Below are 16,335 nucleotides of genomic sequence, written 5' to 3'. Positions count from 1 at the left end.
TTCTAACGCAGTCACAGTGTCTTAATAGACATGCAGGAATAATAGCCGAATCGTTAACGACAAATACAAATAAACCCAGCGACTTAGTCGCGCAAATCTTGTCGAGTGTAATCATTATCGCAAGAGAACTTCGAGCACCTTAATGCGGCTATGCGAGTCGAATGTATCATTCTAATGCCACAGCTACTGGCACTCTAAAAGAACTGCTAGGTCGAAATCAATTATCGTTGTCGTAGTATCGTTGTTTCATTGCGCGATATTTCCGTACGTAGTACAACGCAGCAATTTCTGTTGTCACACTTTGTTATAAACTTATCACAGTTGCCATCAATATACCAATACCTCTTTCTATATACTCAGCAAATTTCAATTTCTGCTCGATTTCTTTCACATCGGTCAATCCTGCATTCTTCTTGAACCCCGCATGTAAATTTTCGCGAAAGTATCCGTAGCCTCGGCTAAAAGTCAAAATTCTGTTAGCAAGCACATTAGCTCTTACAATGTTGTAAAGAGTCAGCTTACGGATATTCGCGTCCCATGAACAGTAGCTGCTTATATTGCCTTATGACCTTGAATCGCAGAGTTGATATATCTTCTCCAGTCACCATTTTGAGATGCTCACAATCCTCCCCTAATCATTTAATACCTTGTATCCTCGATCTAGCATAAATAGTTTTCAAAATATTTGTTGTAACAAGCAGACCATTTGCGAATGTAGCATTCAATCCACTTTACAAGCTCCGATTTTGAGGGGGGGCGGTGACAAACTATCCCACCAAATGTTTATTATCGACGGCTCTCGGACTCCATTTTAATTAGTGCATTAATATAAGGTCATATGCAAACCGCACTTATGCATCATCTTCATTTTTCGGAATAGAGAACTTTAAGGATCTAGCCACTTTATGAATGTATTGATGAGATTTTAGTGTAACATGCTAGACCCCACTACTATAGTCCACGCATGAAAGCAAAAGCTCTACAGCTCAATGACCAATGGACATACTTAACTCGTACCGCCAACGCATTACAATGGTTACAACTTAGCTAAGTAATCTATGGAACCCTGTCATTCTATAAAATCCTCCGATAAGCAACTTAATCTACGAAAATAGTCTTCTCGATCATCGCGTAGTGATTGAAGTAGGCCCCGAACAAAGAACAGGCGTGCTCGACATCTGCAGACCCACCCGTCTCACGGATGGAATGCATACTGAGTTGAGGATTGCCGAGATCCAAGGTACGAGTACCTAGTAGAGAAGCAAGAGCAGGTCCAATTGTGGAACCGCAAGAAGAATCATTGCGCACAACGAACAACTGCAACGGAGTCTTACTGATCTTGGCAGTCTCCTCGACCAAAAGAATACCAGGAGAATTTGTAGAGTATCTCTGGTTGGCGTTAACCTTAATGACAGGTCCCTTATTAAGCTGGGGCCTGTGCGTAGAGTCGTACTTGCCGGAATAGTTTGGGTGGACGGCATGAGCCATATCAGCAGAAATCAAGAAAGACTTGATGGCAGTCTCGTCGTAAAACCTGCTGGTAAGGGCGGCGTCTTCGCTGGTGTCGATTGCTGGGATGGCAGACAGCCCAGAAAGTCTCCTGATACTAGTATATCGGGGTCAGCATATATGTAGGCACACACCAAATGTCTCACCAAATCTCACATGGAAGGCAAGAAAGATGATCGGGCACCTTGGGCACTCTCAGAGCCAATCTCCTCGTGGTCGAAACAAGAGATCAACCGGATAGCAGAGTCGCCTTCAAGCATATTCCCAGCCTCCAGGCTGTCAATAAGACCACGAATGGCACAGTAGGACATCATCTACCGAGACATAAGTCATAAAACCCATCAATATTATCCTGAGAACATACCTGGTTGTCAAGCCGTTGTGAGAAGATAAATTCGTCCGAGATGCCGCCGAAAGTGCTGGTATGAGTGTCATACAAGACAAGCTCGAAATCGCGAACAGCGCTGATAGGGACACCAGCAGCCTCAGCAATTAGAGCGATGACTTTAGGGTGGTGACGATCATTCATTGAGGCAAGCGGTTGAAAGGAAGGCTGCTCCTCAACAGGAGGGATTTCGCTAGTCTCCGACTTATTAAGGATATCCTCAGCAAGGCCGGCAATTGGGAAGAGCTGAGATTCCTTGTTGAACTCGAATTTGGTGTTGGCATCCCGGTCCAAGTGGATGGCCAGAGTGGGGATTCTCAAGATTGGCTTGTTGATCTTAATGAGCTTGGGAACAAGTTTGCCATTCTCCGAGACATAGACTCTGCCAGCAATACTGAGATCGCGATCAAACCACGTATGCCTGCTATGTTAGCCATGATCAACGCATCTTTCATATAAATATGAAGAAATCATACCAAAGCCCGCCCCCGTAGAGCTCGACACCAACTTGAAGGTAACCTTCCGACGACTTCTTCGAGACTGGCTTCAACCTGCAACATCAGTTAGCATTATATTCCACGAAGTCAACTAAATGCACCTACCGCAAACTGGGACTGTCGGTATGGGCACCAACGATAGCAATACCATTGCCACGCTTCCATTCATTGCCGACCGCGAATGCTATGATACTGCTGCCGTTTCGGGTGAGGAAGTACTTCTTTCCCTTCTCAACCTTTCCACTCCATGAGTCGCGCTCCTTTAGCTCGAGAAATCCCGCGTTTAATAGGAGCTTCTTCGCATTGTCCACAACATGATATGGAGTCGGAGAAGCGTTGACGAAGGCGAGAAAGTCTGTCAATTGCAAGTTAGTACGCGCGTCGCGCGACCAACTTCATCACCACATATCCTACCAGATGCGTATGCCTTAGCTCTAGACATTTTAAACACCATGTGGCAATAACCTAGCAGAAGACAGAGTGAATCGTACCGATGCACGCCAGCGTTGAGCCGGATGGGGGAATTGCGTGCGGCGTTTACAATCGAGCTTTGGTTATGGTGACAAACAAAAGGGGGTAAGTACCTCGTCCTTTTGCCAGCCACGCCAGTATAAAGGAGTGGCTGGAGAATGTCGGGCAAGCCACCGCAGAGTTAATTGGGAAGTAATCTTGGCTTTGTTCCATGTAAATATTGAATATTCTATCAAGCTACGCTGTCCTTGTCGTTTGTCCACTTATCCTCGGCGCTTCGGATCTTCTGAGCTCGCAATTGTCAGTTTCAGACTGTGCATTGCTGTATTGGTTGCTGTCCGAAAGTTATGTCTTCTGAAGAGGATAGAGCAAGATCAACTTCCACATCGACGCAGTTGCCATATCAACGCAATACTTCGCCTGAACGAAAACGAATACGAATATCTTACAGCGATAGGTTTGTACAACATCAACTATTACGGAGAAAGTATTAATTGGTAATGAATCGGTGTAGATATATCCCGAACCGAGAAAGCGTCAATTTACAAGCCGGATTCAGTCTGAAGACGGAATCTGCTGCTAAGGTTGAACGAACAACGAATCGACTTACAGAAAATGAGCTAGACATTCAGAGAAGTGCGTAACTTTAACCGTAGTTTTAAATGCAATATGCTGACACCGTCGCAGTCGATGAAGCCAATCGCACATTTTCTGAGGTTTTGCGATCAGAATTATTTGGCGATGAAGTACCTTCCAGTGAACCAAGCCGGACGCCATCGTCCTCAAATTCAGATATGGTTAGCGCTGGGTCCGTCACTCCACCAAGATTACACACCTCAGCTCCATCCACACCGTCTAGAAATCTATTTACTTTCATGTCACCTTCAGCACGGAATACTCCCACAAGACAGATTGGAGGTGCCACGCTTGACGTTGAAAACGAAGTGTTCTCTCTATCCCCAGTTCGATTTCACTCCCAAAAGATGCTCCTATCGCCGCGCAAACAGCTTCGCTCAATCTCAAAAGTTCCGTTCAGGGTTTTGGATGCACCCGAGTTGGCAGATGATTTTTATTTAAACTTAGTTGACTGGTCGTCTACGAATGTCTTGGGAGTCGGTCTTGCACGTGCTGTGTATTTGTGGAATGCTTTTACTGGCAGCGTTAACAAACTATGCCAATTAGGAGAGCATGACTTGGTGACATCTGTGGCTTGGCTGCAAGAGGTAAATTAATATTTTAGTAGTGCTGTCCGGTAACATGGCCTGACGTCTAATAGGGGAAATATATTGCGGTCGGTTCGCATCGTGGCATAGTTCAGATATGGGACGCGGAAGCACAACGAAAATTAAGAACGATGGACGGACATGCTTCCAGAGCTGGCTCGTTGGCATGGCATGGGCATATCCTATCCTCCGGAAGTCGCGACAAAACCATACTGCTACGAGATGTGCGCGCGCCGGGTTCTTATTTCCGACGGTTAACAGGCCACAAGCAAGAAATTTGCGGTCTAAAGTGGAGTTACGAAGAAGATAAACTAGCATCAGGTGGCAATGACAACAAACTTTTTGTGTGGAATAGCAGCGGTGAATCTCCATTACTTAAGTTCACGGAGCATGTGGCGGCCGTCAAGGCAATCGCATGGAGTCCTCACCAGCGCGGAATACTAGCATCTGGAGGAGGAACTGCTGATCAACGAATAAAATTTTGGAATACGATGACGGGTTGCCAAATCAACGAGATAGATACCGGTAGCCAAATATGTAATCTGGTTTGGTCTAAAAACTCCAACGAAGTCGTTTCGGCACACGGATATTCTCAAAATCAGATAGCTATTTGGAAATATCCATCGATGCGGCAAGTCACAGCACTAACTGGACATACATGTAGGGTGTTATATCTGGCGATAAGTCCGGATGGACAAACGATCGTCTCGGGAGCTGGTGACGAGACTCTGAGATTTTGGAATGTGTTTGGTAAGGGTCGGCCGGAGTACAGGGAAGTTACTTTATTGGACGTCGTTCCACAACTTAGGTAACGAATAAAGCTTTTACTATGACAAACGTTTATCTGTATACTGTAAATAATGCTAAACGTTGTGCACATCTATTTGCAAACGAACATGCCCACACCAATACATCCGTAAAGGACACCAAAATGTTAGCCTTGCGAAGCTACTGTCCTCTCAAGTCTAGCAAGCATCTCGTGATATTCTTTGTCTTTCTTCTTCTTCTCTGCGAGCTTTTCTCTGGCAACAAACGCGTTGTCCTTTCGAAGTTCGCGAAGAGCACCCTTCCGCTCTTTCTTGACTTGTGCCTTCAGCTTGCTGATCTCTTGTCGCCGCATATTTGGATCGTAAGACTTCTTGTCAACCGAATAATTAACCTCGAATTTAGGAGCATATGTCGGAATAGGGATAGGTTTGTGCTGCTGTAATGCCAATGGTTTTCGATTAGCGGTTTGCATTTTTATAAGATTCCTCAACGAATTGGCGGCGTCCTTGACGGCATGTGCAATGGGCCCGAGGACAGCGGCCCGTTCTGGCGACATTTGCAATTCCCTTTCCAATATCTCAAGAAGTTCTAAAGAAGGCATGAATATCTCCTTGTAAGCATCCTTGCCCTTCCACAATGACGAAAATAATTTCAGGCTCTCAAGATCGGACTTAACGATTGAAAGTGCGAGCTGTATTTCAGCAGGAGTTGACAATTGAGTCAGCAGCGTATCACACATTATGTCCGACAGCTGTAAGTTTCGCAGCGAGGTCGAGTTGTTGTCGCCTTCCATGGCCAGCTTCGTGACGGTCGAAGGTAACGGAAATCCTTCAGGAATGGCCGACTGTTTAATACATGACAGTAGCAACAAATTGATGTGGTTCACGGCTTCCGGAACATATCTCCTCGAAAGAGTCTGATACTTGCTAAATAACCGTGCAAGTAGGCTACCAGCGGCAAGCTCACCAACTGTCTTAACCGGAAACTGAGTAAGATGCTGGCCCATCAGCAGCATCGCCGGGGTCACGACGAGGTGGAAATGATCCGAAGTGGAGAAAATGACTCCTATCAGTACAAAGAGCAGCATATCTGAGGACAGCGGATAATCTGTTGGCTGGTCCCTGTCTCTGACTATAGCAGCTTGTAAGCGATCGCGAACATTAGCCAGCTGCTCTCTGAAGGCCATCGCCATTGGCTCCGGGTAGGCCTTTGCCAAGTCATGAATCTTCTGAATCAGTTTGTTGAACGACTCGTTGTGCAGTTGCAGTGGCTCATCGCCCAAATTCAGAGCGTGCTCCAACAGGATTGGGCCAAATTTCTAATAATGTTAATAAGATAGCACTTCACAAGCCGCGAACAACCAACCTACCATTAGCTTTCCACTATTGCCCTTACTTAGACTTGGATGATGCAACGTCAAAATTCTCTCAATAATCACAACTTGATTCTCTAGATTATGTTCACCGAAAATCGATTGAAGCTCCTTATACGACGATGGACAATCGTAAGCGAAGGCTAGTCCTGCATCGACTTGTGGCCTACTGTCCAACAACTTGTTTTTTGACGTTGTCGCCGATACCACTGAAGATTGTGTATCAGGAAATGGCTGCTCGTCGGCCAACGAGATGTCTTCGTAGGTACTATTAGCTTCTTCCTCGTCGGGGCTTTCCATTTCTGAGCCTTCAAGTTTATCGCCCTCCTCTTCATTGTCACTATCCGACTCGTCTAAACCTTTGCCGAAACCAAATTCTGCAGCATCGTCATAGACAAAGTCGTCACTCAAATCATCAGCTTCAGGTACCAGACGCGTCTTCCGCCCATCATCTTCCTCCTCACTGACATCTCCTTTCATGCGACGTAGCCGTTGTTCTTCCAGTTCCCTTAACCTCCTGGCATTCTCCTCTGCAATTTCTTCCTCCGTCTTGGTTCGGTCACTCGGTTTCGCACGACGATCAAACACCATTTCCCGGACATGGGCATCGTATTCAGTGTCTCTCTCGGCATCCGCAGGCACCGAACCTGGCTGAGCCGAAGCAGAAGTCTGAAAAAGCAACGATTGCAGATCACTAAGCTCACCATCCAAGTTTTCGATTTCTTCCAAATCCTCTTCTTTTGCCTTTTGTCGCTCATGTTTGTACATTTTTGATTTTGCGATAATCTCCTTCATGACCTCGTTTTTGCTTTTTTTTCTTTCTGGCTCTTCGATATCAGATTCGTCGTCGTTATAACCAGGGACTGGCGCCCGTCTCTTCAGATCGCTATTATCGTGGTTTGCAGAAACCTGGTTACCAGCATCAAAATCATCGTGATCAAGTGACAGCGATTGTCCGAAATGGGTGAGCGTATCAGCATCGTACATATCGTCATCTTCAAGGTTGAATAGAGTAGATGATCTCGAAGATCGTGCCTATAATCTATCGTTACCAGATCATTCGTTATATCCTGTGATTCTACAAAACTACATACCTGTCGCTCCCGAGTAAATCTTTCAAGCATTTTCTCCTCAGGTGTCATCGTAGGATCAGTCTCACCGAATCGTCTATCAATAACAGCACCGACTTTATTCTTCCTCTCCAGCTCCTTCTTCAAAGTCTTCCGTCTCTTTAGCACGAATAGTCAGCAGTGCCATCTCCACACTCACAACCAACGTACGTACGTTCTCTTCACCAATCTGCTTACTTAAGCCTGGCTTGCCGACCGCACCTTGAACTTTTCGTCCTAAAATATCTCCATGCTTCTGCCTTGTAGTCTTAATATCAAACGGATTAAATTCCTCTCGAATGGACTGCAACAGCAGATCTTTGTCCGCCCGAGTCGTAGCCGGATGCCGCTTTTGCTGCTTCTTCTTAACATTTGTTTGTCCAGTGAATCCACTCGTCTTCAGCCTCTCTTTCAACTGTTTCAACTGCGATTTACCCATCCCGGATCACAATCTTGGACTCAGCGGTGCACTTGTGTTGAAGGTATCCCGGACACAGGAAAAATATTCTTTAAGATAACTTGCGCACTAGTTTGCGCCGCACGGTCCCCTCATCACTACGAAACTCCCAATATTCTAAATTTTTTCTCGCCTCCTAAATCCAGTCGCCAAACCTTCATCGTCGTACAGTTCATAACATCGTATCTTCTTTCTTACAATCTAATTGAAAAATAACATGCGGCAGAAAAGATCAAAGAGCTATCGCAAACAGATGGCTACTTACAATATGGCGTTTGGATTTCGACAACCATATCAAATACTAGGTGCGTCTTCGATGTAATGTTCTGCCTGACGATTAGAGTTATGTTTATGATTCGTGTACTGACTACGAGTCAGTGGACGGAGATATAATATACGATGCAACAAAGTACAAAATGAATCTAGAAAAATCATTGGAGAGCGTCGTGCAAGGGAGAATCAAACCAAGTAAGTCTTAAACGTTTCTCCGTCGACTTCCAGATCAATTATACTGATGCAACTTATTCAGTGATCACGCAATGTTGCATTAAATCACTATACGACCGAGGAGAAGAAGCCAAGGAAGCTATCGCACTTGCCAAAACATTCGAACGGCGCCGGTGTAATCATCTTGAAACGCCGCTGTCGCAGGCAGATTGTCTCAACAGTGTAGCGAATGTTAAAGGGACGAACAAGCACCGATATGTTGTCGCAACTCAAGATCCTAGAGTCAGGAGCCAGTTTAGAAGTATACCAGCTACACCAATGATATACATTAATCGCAGTGTTATCATTATGGAACCTATGAGCCCAGCTACAGAGGCGACCAAGAGGCGGCTGGAGGTAGAAAAATTATCGGCAGGATTGAACAATCCTCGGTCGCGAGGTTAGAACGGATAATATCATCAATGTACGATAGTAGTCATGGATATTTGGTCAAATAAGATTAAAATTTGGATAGTCCAAAAGGGGGATTCGCCACCTGCGTAGGCACACACTGCGAAGATAAACCGTTATCGATTCGGCCACATAATGACAGACATCGAACACGACAAGACCAATTAATGTACTGGTACCAACTATGCTGGATACACTTAAGGAACACTACCATGGCGCAAATTACACCAACTACCCAAATACGTAAACCCTTTTAATAACATCAGAAAAATTGATATCTGACACCAATTTTGAACCATATTACAGCCCACCGAATGTAAACTTTTCCAAAATATTCCTGACAATACTTAGGCCAACTGAATCTTGACGGTGGAGACCTCGAAAGCGCGAAGGCTGATAGGGATCTTGTAAACATTCTTTTTGTTGATCTCGACAGTCTCAAACGTAATCTCGTCTTGTTCGTCTTCCAACAAGTTGGACCAATACACTTTCTTGACCGGCAGAGTGGTCGAGATGGTAGCCTTGGTTCTACCACCGATACTATCGTAGACACGGAGGCATATAGACTTACCAGGCTTAACAGGCAAGTCACCACGGCTAGTATCCTCGTCATCCTCACCTCTCTTGATATTAGAAAGGATTATATTAGTATTGTCATCAATGCTGATTGCCGACAAAATATCATCGGCCGACTGAATAGCCTTCTTGGGAGCAAAGTAGGTTTTGACCGGATAATTGTAGTTGTATGCAGCTCGGACAATCTCGAAGTTGATCGAGCCCTTGTGGGGCAAAATGGCATATTTCATGAAATGGTGGCCCATATCAGCATGTCCATCGGGAGCCTTGGGCGACCGGAGCAAACTCAATCGCTGAATGTTTCCGTGGGTAGCGAAGCCATATTTTGAGTCGTTCATGATGGTGACACCGTAGGTGGCCTCAGAGAGATCCGCCCATTTGTGGCAGCAAACCTCGAACTTTGCAACATCCCAGGAAGTGTTAAAATGAGTGGGACGCTTGATCAAGCCGAACTGGGTCTCATACGAGGCAACGTCGGAATGTACATCAACCGGGAATTCAACCTTCAAGAACTTGTGGTTCTCTCTCCACTCAACTTCAGTAGTAATGTCAACATAGGACGAGGCCGTGACTGGCTCAGCAATATTAACGCTAGCCTCCGGAGGAATGCAGGCATCAATTGAGATGGTAGACTTGAGCCAACTATTGTCACTGATCTTCAGATCAACGATAACCGACGCACGGAGTGGACCAGTTTCACCAATGTGAACCTTGGCTCCGCTGAGGTAACGTCTCTGGTCCAACGAGTAAACTTCAGTATCCCAAGCCTGGAAATAGAGAGGCTTGTCGTCAAAGATAACAAATTGATTGGCCTTCCCGCCATCCGCGAGGACCTCACGGTCCTCTAATTTATCCCAGAGGCTGGTGATCACACCTCCTTCAATTATAACCTTCAGCTTCTTGTTCTCTAATACAAAAACACCGGGCTTAGTTTCATTGACAGTGGCAGCAGTCTCTGCGGTGGCCCTGACACCATGAACTGGCTTTAGCAGACCAGAACCGGCAGTCTCCATAACAACGTACTGGTACTCAGTGCCGTTAGCAGTCTTCTGGGAAATACACTTGCCATCCGTGATAGCAGAACAGGGTAAGGCCAGAATTTCCTGTCGGGACCAAGGAAGAGTGTTAACAGCAACAAGCTCTGAGTGGGTAGTAGATTCCTCAGAAAGACCAAGAGCGTCGGCGGCCTCCTTGACAAGCCGTGCACCCTTTTCCGCGACTTCAGCGTAGAGCTCCTTGGCATCATCGTAAACCATCTCTATTGCAGAGCCTGGAAGAACATCGTGGAACTGGTTCAAGCAGACAATCTCCCACAAGTCGTCAATGCGTTCCTTCGGGTACTTAAACTGTGAGTTGTGCATGGTCGCAAGGGTCGACAGGTACTCAATATCGTGGAGTAAAATCTCCGACTGTCTGTTGCCCTTCTTGGTATCACTCTGAGTAGTGTACGTACCACGGTGAAGCTCGAAGTAAAGTTCACCAACCCACGTAACGAGATCCTTGCCAGCTGCGCTAGATTCTTCAAGCTGGTCGAAATATTCATCAGCAGTGTGGCCCATCTTGACGCGAGGAAGTAATCCAACAGTGTCTGACAATCCACGGTAACGGCGGAGCTTCTCGAGCATAGGAGCGGTAGGACCACCACCACCATCACCGATACCGAAGACCAAGAGACCAGTCTGATCATCCCCAAGATTCTTGTGGTTTCTGAGAGAGTTTGAGACTTCACTGAATTCTACACGAGAAGTGTAGGTGTTGGCAGGAGGCATGTGGCAGAGAACCTGGCTTCCATCAAGAGCAACCCAGTTGAAAGTGCTGTTCGGGAAATTGTTGATGTTGTTCCAGGAAAGCTTCTGGGTCAAGAAGCGAGACATTCCGGCACCACGGCAGACCTGAGGAACTTGGGGAGAATATCCGAATGTATCGGGCAACCAATAAGTAACCGATCGCTCACCGAAGTTGCTCTCGAAGAATCTCTGTCCAAGCAACATCTGACGGACGAGAGCCTCACCAGAAGGCATGTTTGTGTCATTCTCGACCCACGAACCGCCAATGAAATTGAATTTACCATTCTTAACCTCCTTCTTGATTTCTTCGAATAAATCGGGATACTCTTCTTTGAGCCATTTGTATTGCTGCGCCTGAGAGCATGCGAAGCGATGCTCGGGGAACTGACGAATCAAGGCAATCTGCGAGGCCCATGAACGAGCAGTCTTGCGGCGCGTCTCTGCGTAAGGCCAAAGCCATGCGGTATCTTGTCCCATAATTAGCCAATCACTGTCACACCTTAATACCAATCAAGTAATACGCTTACCAATATGGCAGTGACCGATAGCATACACAAAGGTCTTCTGACCTGATTCATAAACATCAGGAGAGTCTATAGCCTCACCGAGATATGACTTGGTGATATCTCTGCAGGTCTTGAGGGTCCTCTTATCCTCAGGATCGAAAGCGTTCATGACATCGTTGCAGACCTTGAGCGCAACATTGCTCTCCCAAGAGTCCTGGTCGAGTTGACGAGCCGCATCGGCGATGATACCGAAATCGAGATAGAGAGCTCTCGCGTCATGGCATGGAGCAACGAGATCGGCGTTGGAGAGCGCGAACCAACGGTTGGGATCAGGCGGCTGAATCTGGTCCCGGTCGCCGTTACCGAACATGCCGTTACAAGATGCCTCGATGTAGAAGGTATGCCATTCGCCATCCTTCCATTCGTTCGGAATGGGCCACACTGGACGCTCGTCATCACCCGTCAAACCTTGGAGAGGCAACCCCTCAGTATTGTAAACAAGGCCTTCGTTATGGTTCTCCCAGTGAAACTCGAGCTGCTTGTTGTGGAGCCAGATATCCTCCCTGGGAACACGCACGCGTATACGGAACCAGTGAGTGCTCCACGAAGGACCAAAGGCCTCTCCTTTGCGAGCCGGGCGAAACTTTCCCTTGATGGCTTCCTTGAAATGGGGACGCTGCAGGTCGGGAACGGAGTAGACCTCTAGACGGACATGCTCTTCGTCGCAAACGCGAGCATCGTCAAGGACGCTAAAAGCAGAGAAAAGAGGCGGTCAGTTAGATGTTCGAGGAATTGCGATAGAATGAATTTGGGTCGGTCCTTACGCTGGCAAGTTGAAGAGCTTGTAGGGACCGTCGCTGATGAATTGGTTGATGCGCTCCTTGTAGATGTCGCGGACCTTCTTCGCTACCGGCCTGTTGTTGAGCTGGGGGTATGACTGCGACGGCATTATGGTGGTGACGTCGATATTTCCTTAACAATGTGGGCGAGGTTGAACAGCAAGTTAAGCGCGGATTGAATAAGTCGCAGCGAACGTGGAGACTGACCTTTGCACCCTAACCCATCCGCAATTTCCACATCTGGATAAGAAATCTGCGGCAGGGACTTCGGCCCTTTGCGCAGCAGTTCTCAGCACGGTCCAGTACCACTGTGAGCGGCTTGTGGATATGCAAACGGCCGAGCGACGGAATATCCAGTCTGTAACTTGCCTATCAATAGCAACGCCATAGATCTAACAATAAAGCATTCAATTGTAAACGAACCAACACCTGTAATATAATACTAAATAATACATAGGACATAAAAAGATACGCATAGTAGTACATGAAAGCCGCATTAGGTTACTTCCGATTTTAACATCACTAACTGGTTATACAAATAGGGAGATAGCAGTCAATACACAAAAACAATAAACAATAACTAATACAGTTCAGGAAGAGAGCAAAAATACCCTTGCCATTCGCCCAAGCTAATGACCTCATCTTCTCGACCGAATTCCAAACTGTGCTTCTCGGATCAAACGCTGCATCACCTCGTCATTTAGGTCCAAATCTGTAGTATTCCTCGCTGCAGCTCCAGATCCACACTTTCTGTCGGAGCTCTGGCGACGTGAGCCCTGTCCTGAAGACGACTTTTTCTTCGACGCCGTTCTCTCGCTTTCTCCATCAACCACTATCGGATTCTTCCTAGGACGGCCCCGACCGCGCTTAACAGATGCCTGCGTCTCTTGATCTGCCGACTCCCGCTTAGCACCATTGGTAGCATTCCTATCCAACACCGAACCCGTGGACCTCATTCCACCCGGCGTTGACTTACGTCGAGATCTTTGGCTGTCATCCTGTTCTTCTTTGATCGCATTCCTATGTGGATTGGAATGCCGGCGGGGTGTTCGCTGCAACTTGTCATTGCCCGATGCCGACTGAGATTCGCGAATGCTTCCTCGGGTCCTTGAGTTGTGAAGATCCATTAACTCTTGATACAGCACAAAATTTTTCTTTGCCTCCATGCTAGAGAGCGCCTCTGCAATTTCGCCATGAATAATTGTAGATGCTTCGCTAACCGCGTCAGAATCGTAGTCAATGCTGTCCAGATCTAGACTAGTATCATCGAGACCGTCCGGGGGTGGCGACAGTTCTTCAGATTTCTCATCAAAGAACGGTTCGTCGAGTTTAATGATTGGCGTAGCAGCCGACGGTTGCTCGTGCACTATTTGAATCATTGAATCCGCTTCGTTTGTCGCAGCAACTTCGGGCTGTAGCGCCGGAACTGTCATATCCGCTTGCGTCAGTATCGGTGCCACTACTTGCACTGTGACATCTCCGTCGACCTTTTCCTGAAGAACCTGTTCAAAAGTGGGTTTTGATTTTGGCTCGGATTCTTGCAGAGGCGAAGTAATTGCAGCACTCATATCGGGCATATTGTCAACTGTCAGTTCAGCTTCAAACTTCTTATGATCTGGCTGTTCGGTTTTAAGGCTGTCAAATGACCTCGATGAATACCCAGCCCCGAGGTGATTAAACCCAGCAGCCTGGTTGTCAACACCACTACTCTCTGCAGTATCATCGACCGGTGTCTGCAGCTTCGCGCGCGGCCGGTCGAACGATGCGACCGGGCGTTTGCGTTTTCTCGAAATCTTCAATGTGCTCACTTCTTTCCCGTTCGAATCCTCCAGACCATCATCTGTCACTTCGGCCCACCTAAAGGGGGGGACGTTTGCCACAGCTGTAACCCAATTTGCAAAGGACTTTGCAAATCGAACTGCATCTTTCAAGGAACCTGGTATTGACCCTTTCGCAGCCTTGATTTCAAACGCTGTAGCACTCATGGACTGCCCTGTTGCTATAAGCGCCTCCTCATGAAGGTATGACGCAAGATCAACCAAGCCTTGCAGCTCATGGTGATCAATTCGGAAATCATGCTCCTTTCGTTGCCGCTCCATGTAGTCATTTGCCGCTAACCAGAGTACCTTTGAAAATAGAGGGAATCTGAATTTCCTTGGAACCTTCGTCTTCTTCTCAATCTTCGCGATTAGTATTTCCATCGACATGTCACGGGCTGTCAAGAAATTGCCTCCAATGACCAAAGAGTCGACTGGTGTATAAACTGCATGAATCCATCCAGAGGGAATAATCCTAGACCCCATTAGCCTCAAAACCTTACAAAAACCGCAAAAATTTATTACATAGTATCTCCCTTCGTAAGCTGAACCTTGTGGCATTCCTTTATTAAGTCGCCGAAGAATATTTTACTTTGATCACTCGATAGGCACCAATGTTCGTATTTCGACAAATTTGCAGGGGTAGGCGGAGCAAACAAAAAGACTTTTGATCCTTCAACAATGTGGTAAAAAACTGACGAGCCACCGAAATCGATGTGAAAATCTGTGTACGCGTTCTTAACGGACATTAGACTTCTAGCTGTTAACTCGGCTCGCGTGCGTGTTCAACAACAAATCAAGACATACCAATACAGTGAGACCTTTGGCCACTCTCCTTTCTCCTTCAACTCGTCGAGCCACACTTTCTGGACGAGGTCCATGTCCCTGAAATCCAATTAGAGACTTTTTGATTATCAATTTCTGCTCCTAACATACCTGACAAATTTCGGTCTTTGTATCACGTGGCCCAATTTTGTATTGCTAATCTCCAGGCTGATAACGTTCCTTACCCGATCCCTTTGATCAGCAGGCTGTTCGTAATAATCCGCCCACCGTTGCAAATCCCAATTAGGTGATTCATGTTGTGTCGGAACATCAATAACCTCGACTTTAGTTTCCACACCAACCATATTCGCGACATCCCGCACAGATAAGCTTCCCGGGATTTTCAGCTCGAGACCATCTTTCCTGTCCTTGGGAACAACCACTGGCTGCGAAACACCACCCATTTCCGCGAACTCCCGCGTTAGCTCGTAGCCATTAATTCGCTGAAAGTCATCTTTGTGAAATTCTCGATTCTGAATGATTTGGCAGTACGGATGCTCGTCCGTTGTTACGCTTTCTCCTTCGTGAAGCGCAACGTAGTCGACTGCTGCGTGTTTCCTCTTGGATTTCCTAAGCACTACAAACATTAAAATCCAAATCTTCTAATTATACCCAGTAAGGTTCCACTCAAGACCAAAAAAGAATCTTACAGGTTGAAGGGCCATGTGTCATGGCACACTTAGGGCAGTGGAATTCATCCACGTTCTTCGCTTCCCTAGTCGATAGACCTACACACGCGTAATGAAACCACTGCTGACACACGCTGCACTCAATCCAGTCGACTTTTCCTTGTGGTGAAGTCTCTGGAGTGCATAGGCTGCAGTGATCCCAAACTTCTTGCGACGAGCTGATGCCATTCACTTCCTGTGATAAATACTGATTCTCCTCGGTGGCGGTTACTTCAACCTTTGCTTTTGCAGGAAGGGGAGAAAGATCTGGAGGTGAGTAAGGTGACGGCTGTTGTTCGACAGTTGTCTGATTTTGGTGGTAATTTGCGGAATAAAGAGTGTAGGAAATGTCTGGAGAGTTCGCAGGCGAATAAACAGAACTCTGTGTAGAGTTAAGCTGAGCCGGCGGCGGCGGCGCGCCGTATTGCTGATTTATATGACCATCTTGCTGCTGACCGTATATCGACGATGTGTTGAAGAAGGAGGCAGCATCTAGAGCTGCGGCCTCGAGAAGTGTCTCGATGCCACTTCGTTCCATCTTGCGACGATGAAGTCCGAAGTACGCGCCGACACACCACGCCTCGCGCCTACCTCTCTATGATACTAATAAATAGAAAGAAAGCAATAAT

General features: G+C 46.7%; 7 protein-coding genes across 7 annotated transcripts; 2 read left to right on the top strand and 5 right to left on the bottom strand.

The window, feature by feature from the left end:
• Positions 1-217: 217 nt before the first annotated feature.
• V1508DRAFT_348948 (uncharacterized protein) lies at positions 218-608 on the bottom strand (the record flags this gene model as incomplete). Its single annotated transcript, XM_066936742.1, has 3 exons — positions 218-288; positions 343-458; positions 523-608. The coding sequence occupies 3 exons, from the start codon at positions 606-608 to the stop codon at positions 218-220; spliced, it is 273 nt and encodes a 90-aa protein (XP_066798267.1).
• A 285-nt stretch (positions 609-893) lies between these two features.
• Positions 894-2,920, bottom strand: V1508DRAFT_453777 (peptidase M18). Its single transcript, XM_066942554.1, has 6 exons — positions 2,806-2,920; positions 2,497-2,746; positions 2,371-2,445; positions 1,874-2,315; positions 1,666-1,823; positions 894-1,606 (listed from the first exon to the last, which is right to left on the bottom strand). The coding sequence occupies exons 1-6, from the start codon at positions 2,843-2,845 to the stop codon at positions 1,099-1,101; spliced, it is 1,473 nt and encodes a 490-aa protein (XP_066798266.1). The 5' UTR covers positions 2,846-2,920; the 3' UTR covers positions 894-1,098.
• An 83-nt stretch (positions 2,921-3,003) lies between these two features.
• V1508DRAFT_380997 (WD40-repeat-containing domain protein) lies at positions 3,004-4,968 on the top strand. Its single transcript, XM_066937688.1, has 4 exons — positions 3,004-3,319; positions 3,377-3,498; positions 3,550-4,085; positions 4,139-4,968. The coding sequence occupies exons 1-4, from the start codon at positions 3,210-3,212 to the stop codon at positions 4,895-4,897; spliced, it is 1,527 nt and encodes a 508-aa protein (XP_066798265.1). The 5' UTR covers positions 3,004-3,209; the 3' UTR covers positions 4,898-4,968.
• Positions 4,852-7,879, bottom strand: V1508DRAFT_380992 (nucleolar protein 14). The gene is made up of 4 exons (XM_066937687.1): positions 7,510-7,879; positions 7,320-7,454; positions 6,223-7,260; positions 4,852-6,171 (listed from the first exon to the last, which is right to left on the bottom strand). The coding sequence occupies exons 1-4, from the start codon at positions 7,771-7,773 to the stop codon at positions 5,020-5,022; spliced, it is 2,589 nt and encodes an 862-aa protein (XP_066798264.1). The 5' UTR covers positions 7,774-7,879; the 3' UTR covers positions 4,852-5,019.
• Positions 7,861-8,831, top strand: V1508DRAFT_380991 (Fcf1-domain-containing protein). Its single transcript, XM_066937686.1, has 3 exons — positions 7,861-8,096; positions 8,170-8,259; positions 8,321-8,831. The coding sequence occupies exons 1-3, from the start codon at positions 8,009-8,011 to the stop codon at positions 8,680-8,682; spliced, it is 540 nt and encodes a 179-aa protein (XP_066798263.1). The 5' UTR covers positions 7,861-8,008; the 3' UTR covers positions 8,683-8,831.
• V1508DRAFT_380987 (glycosyl hydrolases family 38 N-terminal domain-containing protein) lies at positions 8,714-12,548 on the bottom strand. Its single transcript, XM_066937685.1, has 3 exons — positions 12,382-12,548; positions 11,579-12,306; positions 8,714-11,518 (listed from the first exon to the last, which is right to left on the bottom strand). The coding sequence occupies exons 1-3, from the start codon at positions 12,504-12,506 to the stop codon at positions 9,036-9,038; spliced, it is 3,336 nt and encodes a 1,111-aa protein (XP_066798262.1). The 5' UTR covers positions 12,507-12,548; the 3' UTR covers positions 8,714-9,035.
• Positions 12,549-13,034: 486 nt separating this feature from the next.
• Positions 13,035-16,244, bottom strand: V1508DRAFT_348938 (uncharacterized protein; the record flags this gene model as incomplete). The annotated part of the gene is made up of 5 exons (XM_066936740.1): positions 13,035-14,688; positions 14,739-14,966; positions 15,021-15,098; positions 15,150-15,615; positions 15,689-16,244. 5 exons carry the CDS (start codon positions 16,242-16,244, stop codon positions 13,035-13,037), a joined length of 2,982 nt encoding a protein of 993 aa, XP_066798261.1.
• Positions 16,245-16,335: the final 91 nt, after the last annotated feature.

This window comes from Lipomyces doorenjongii, assembly GCF_038497915.1.
Source record: "Lipomyces doorenjongii strain NRRL Y-27504 unplaced genomic scaffold V1508scaffold_5, whole genome shotgun sequence".
Classification (NCBI taxonomy): domain Eukaryota; kingdom Fungi; phylum Ascomycota; class Lipomycetes; order Lipomycetales; family Lipomycetaceae; genus Lipomyces; species Lipomyces doorenjongii.
The sequence above is the reverse complement of the archived record's forward strand: the minus strand, read 5'-3'. Positions and strand labels throughout refer to the sequence as shown.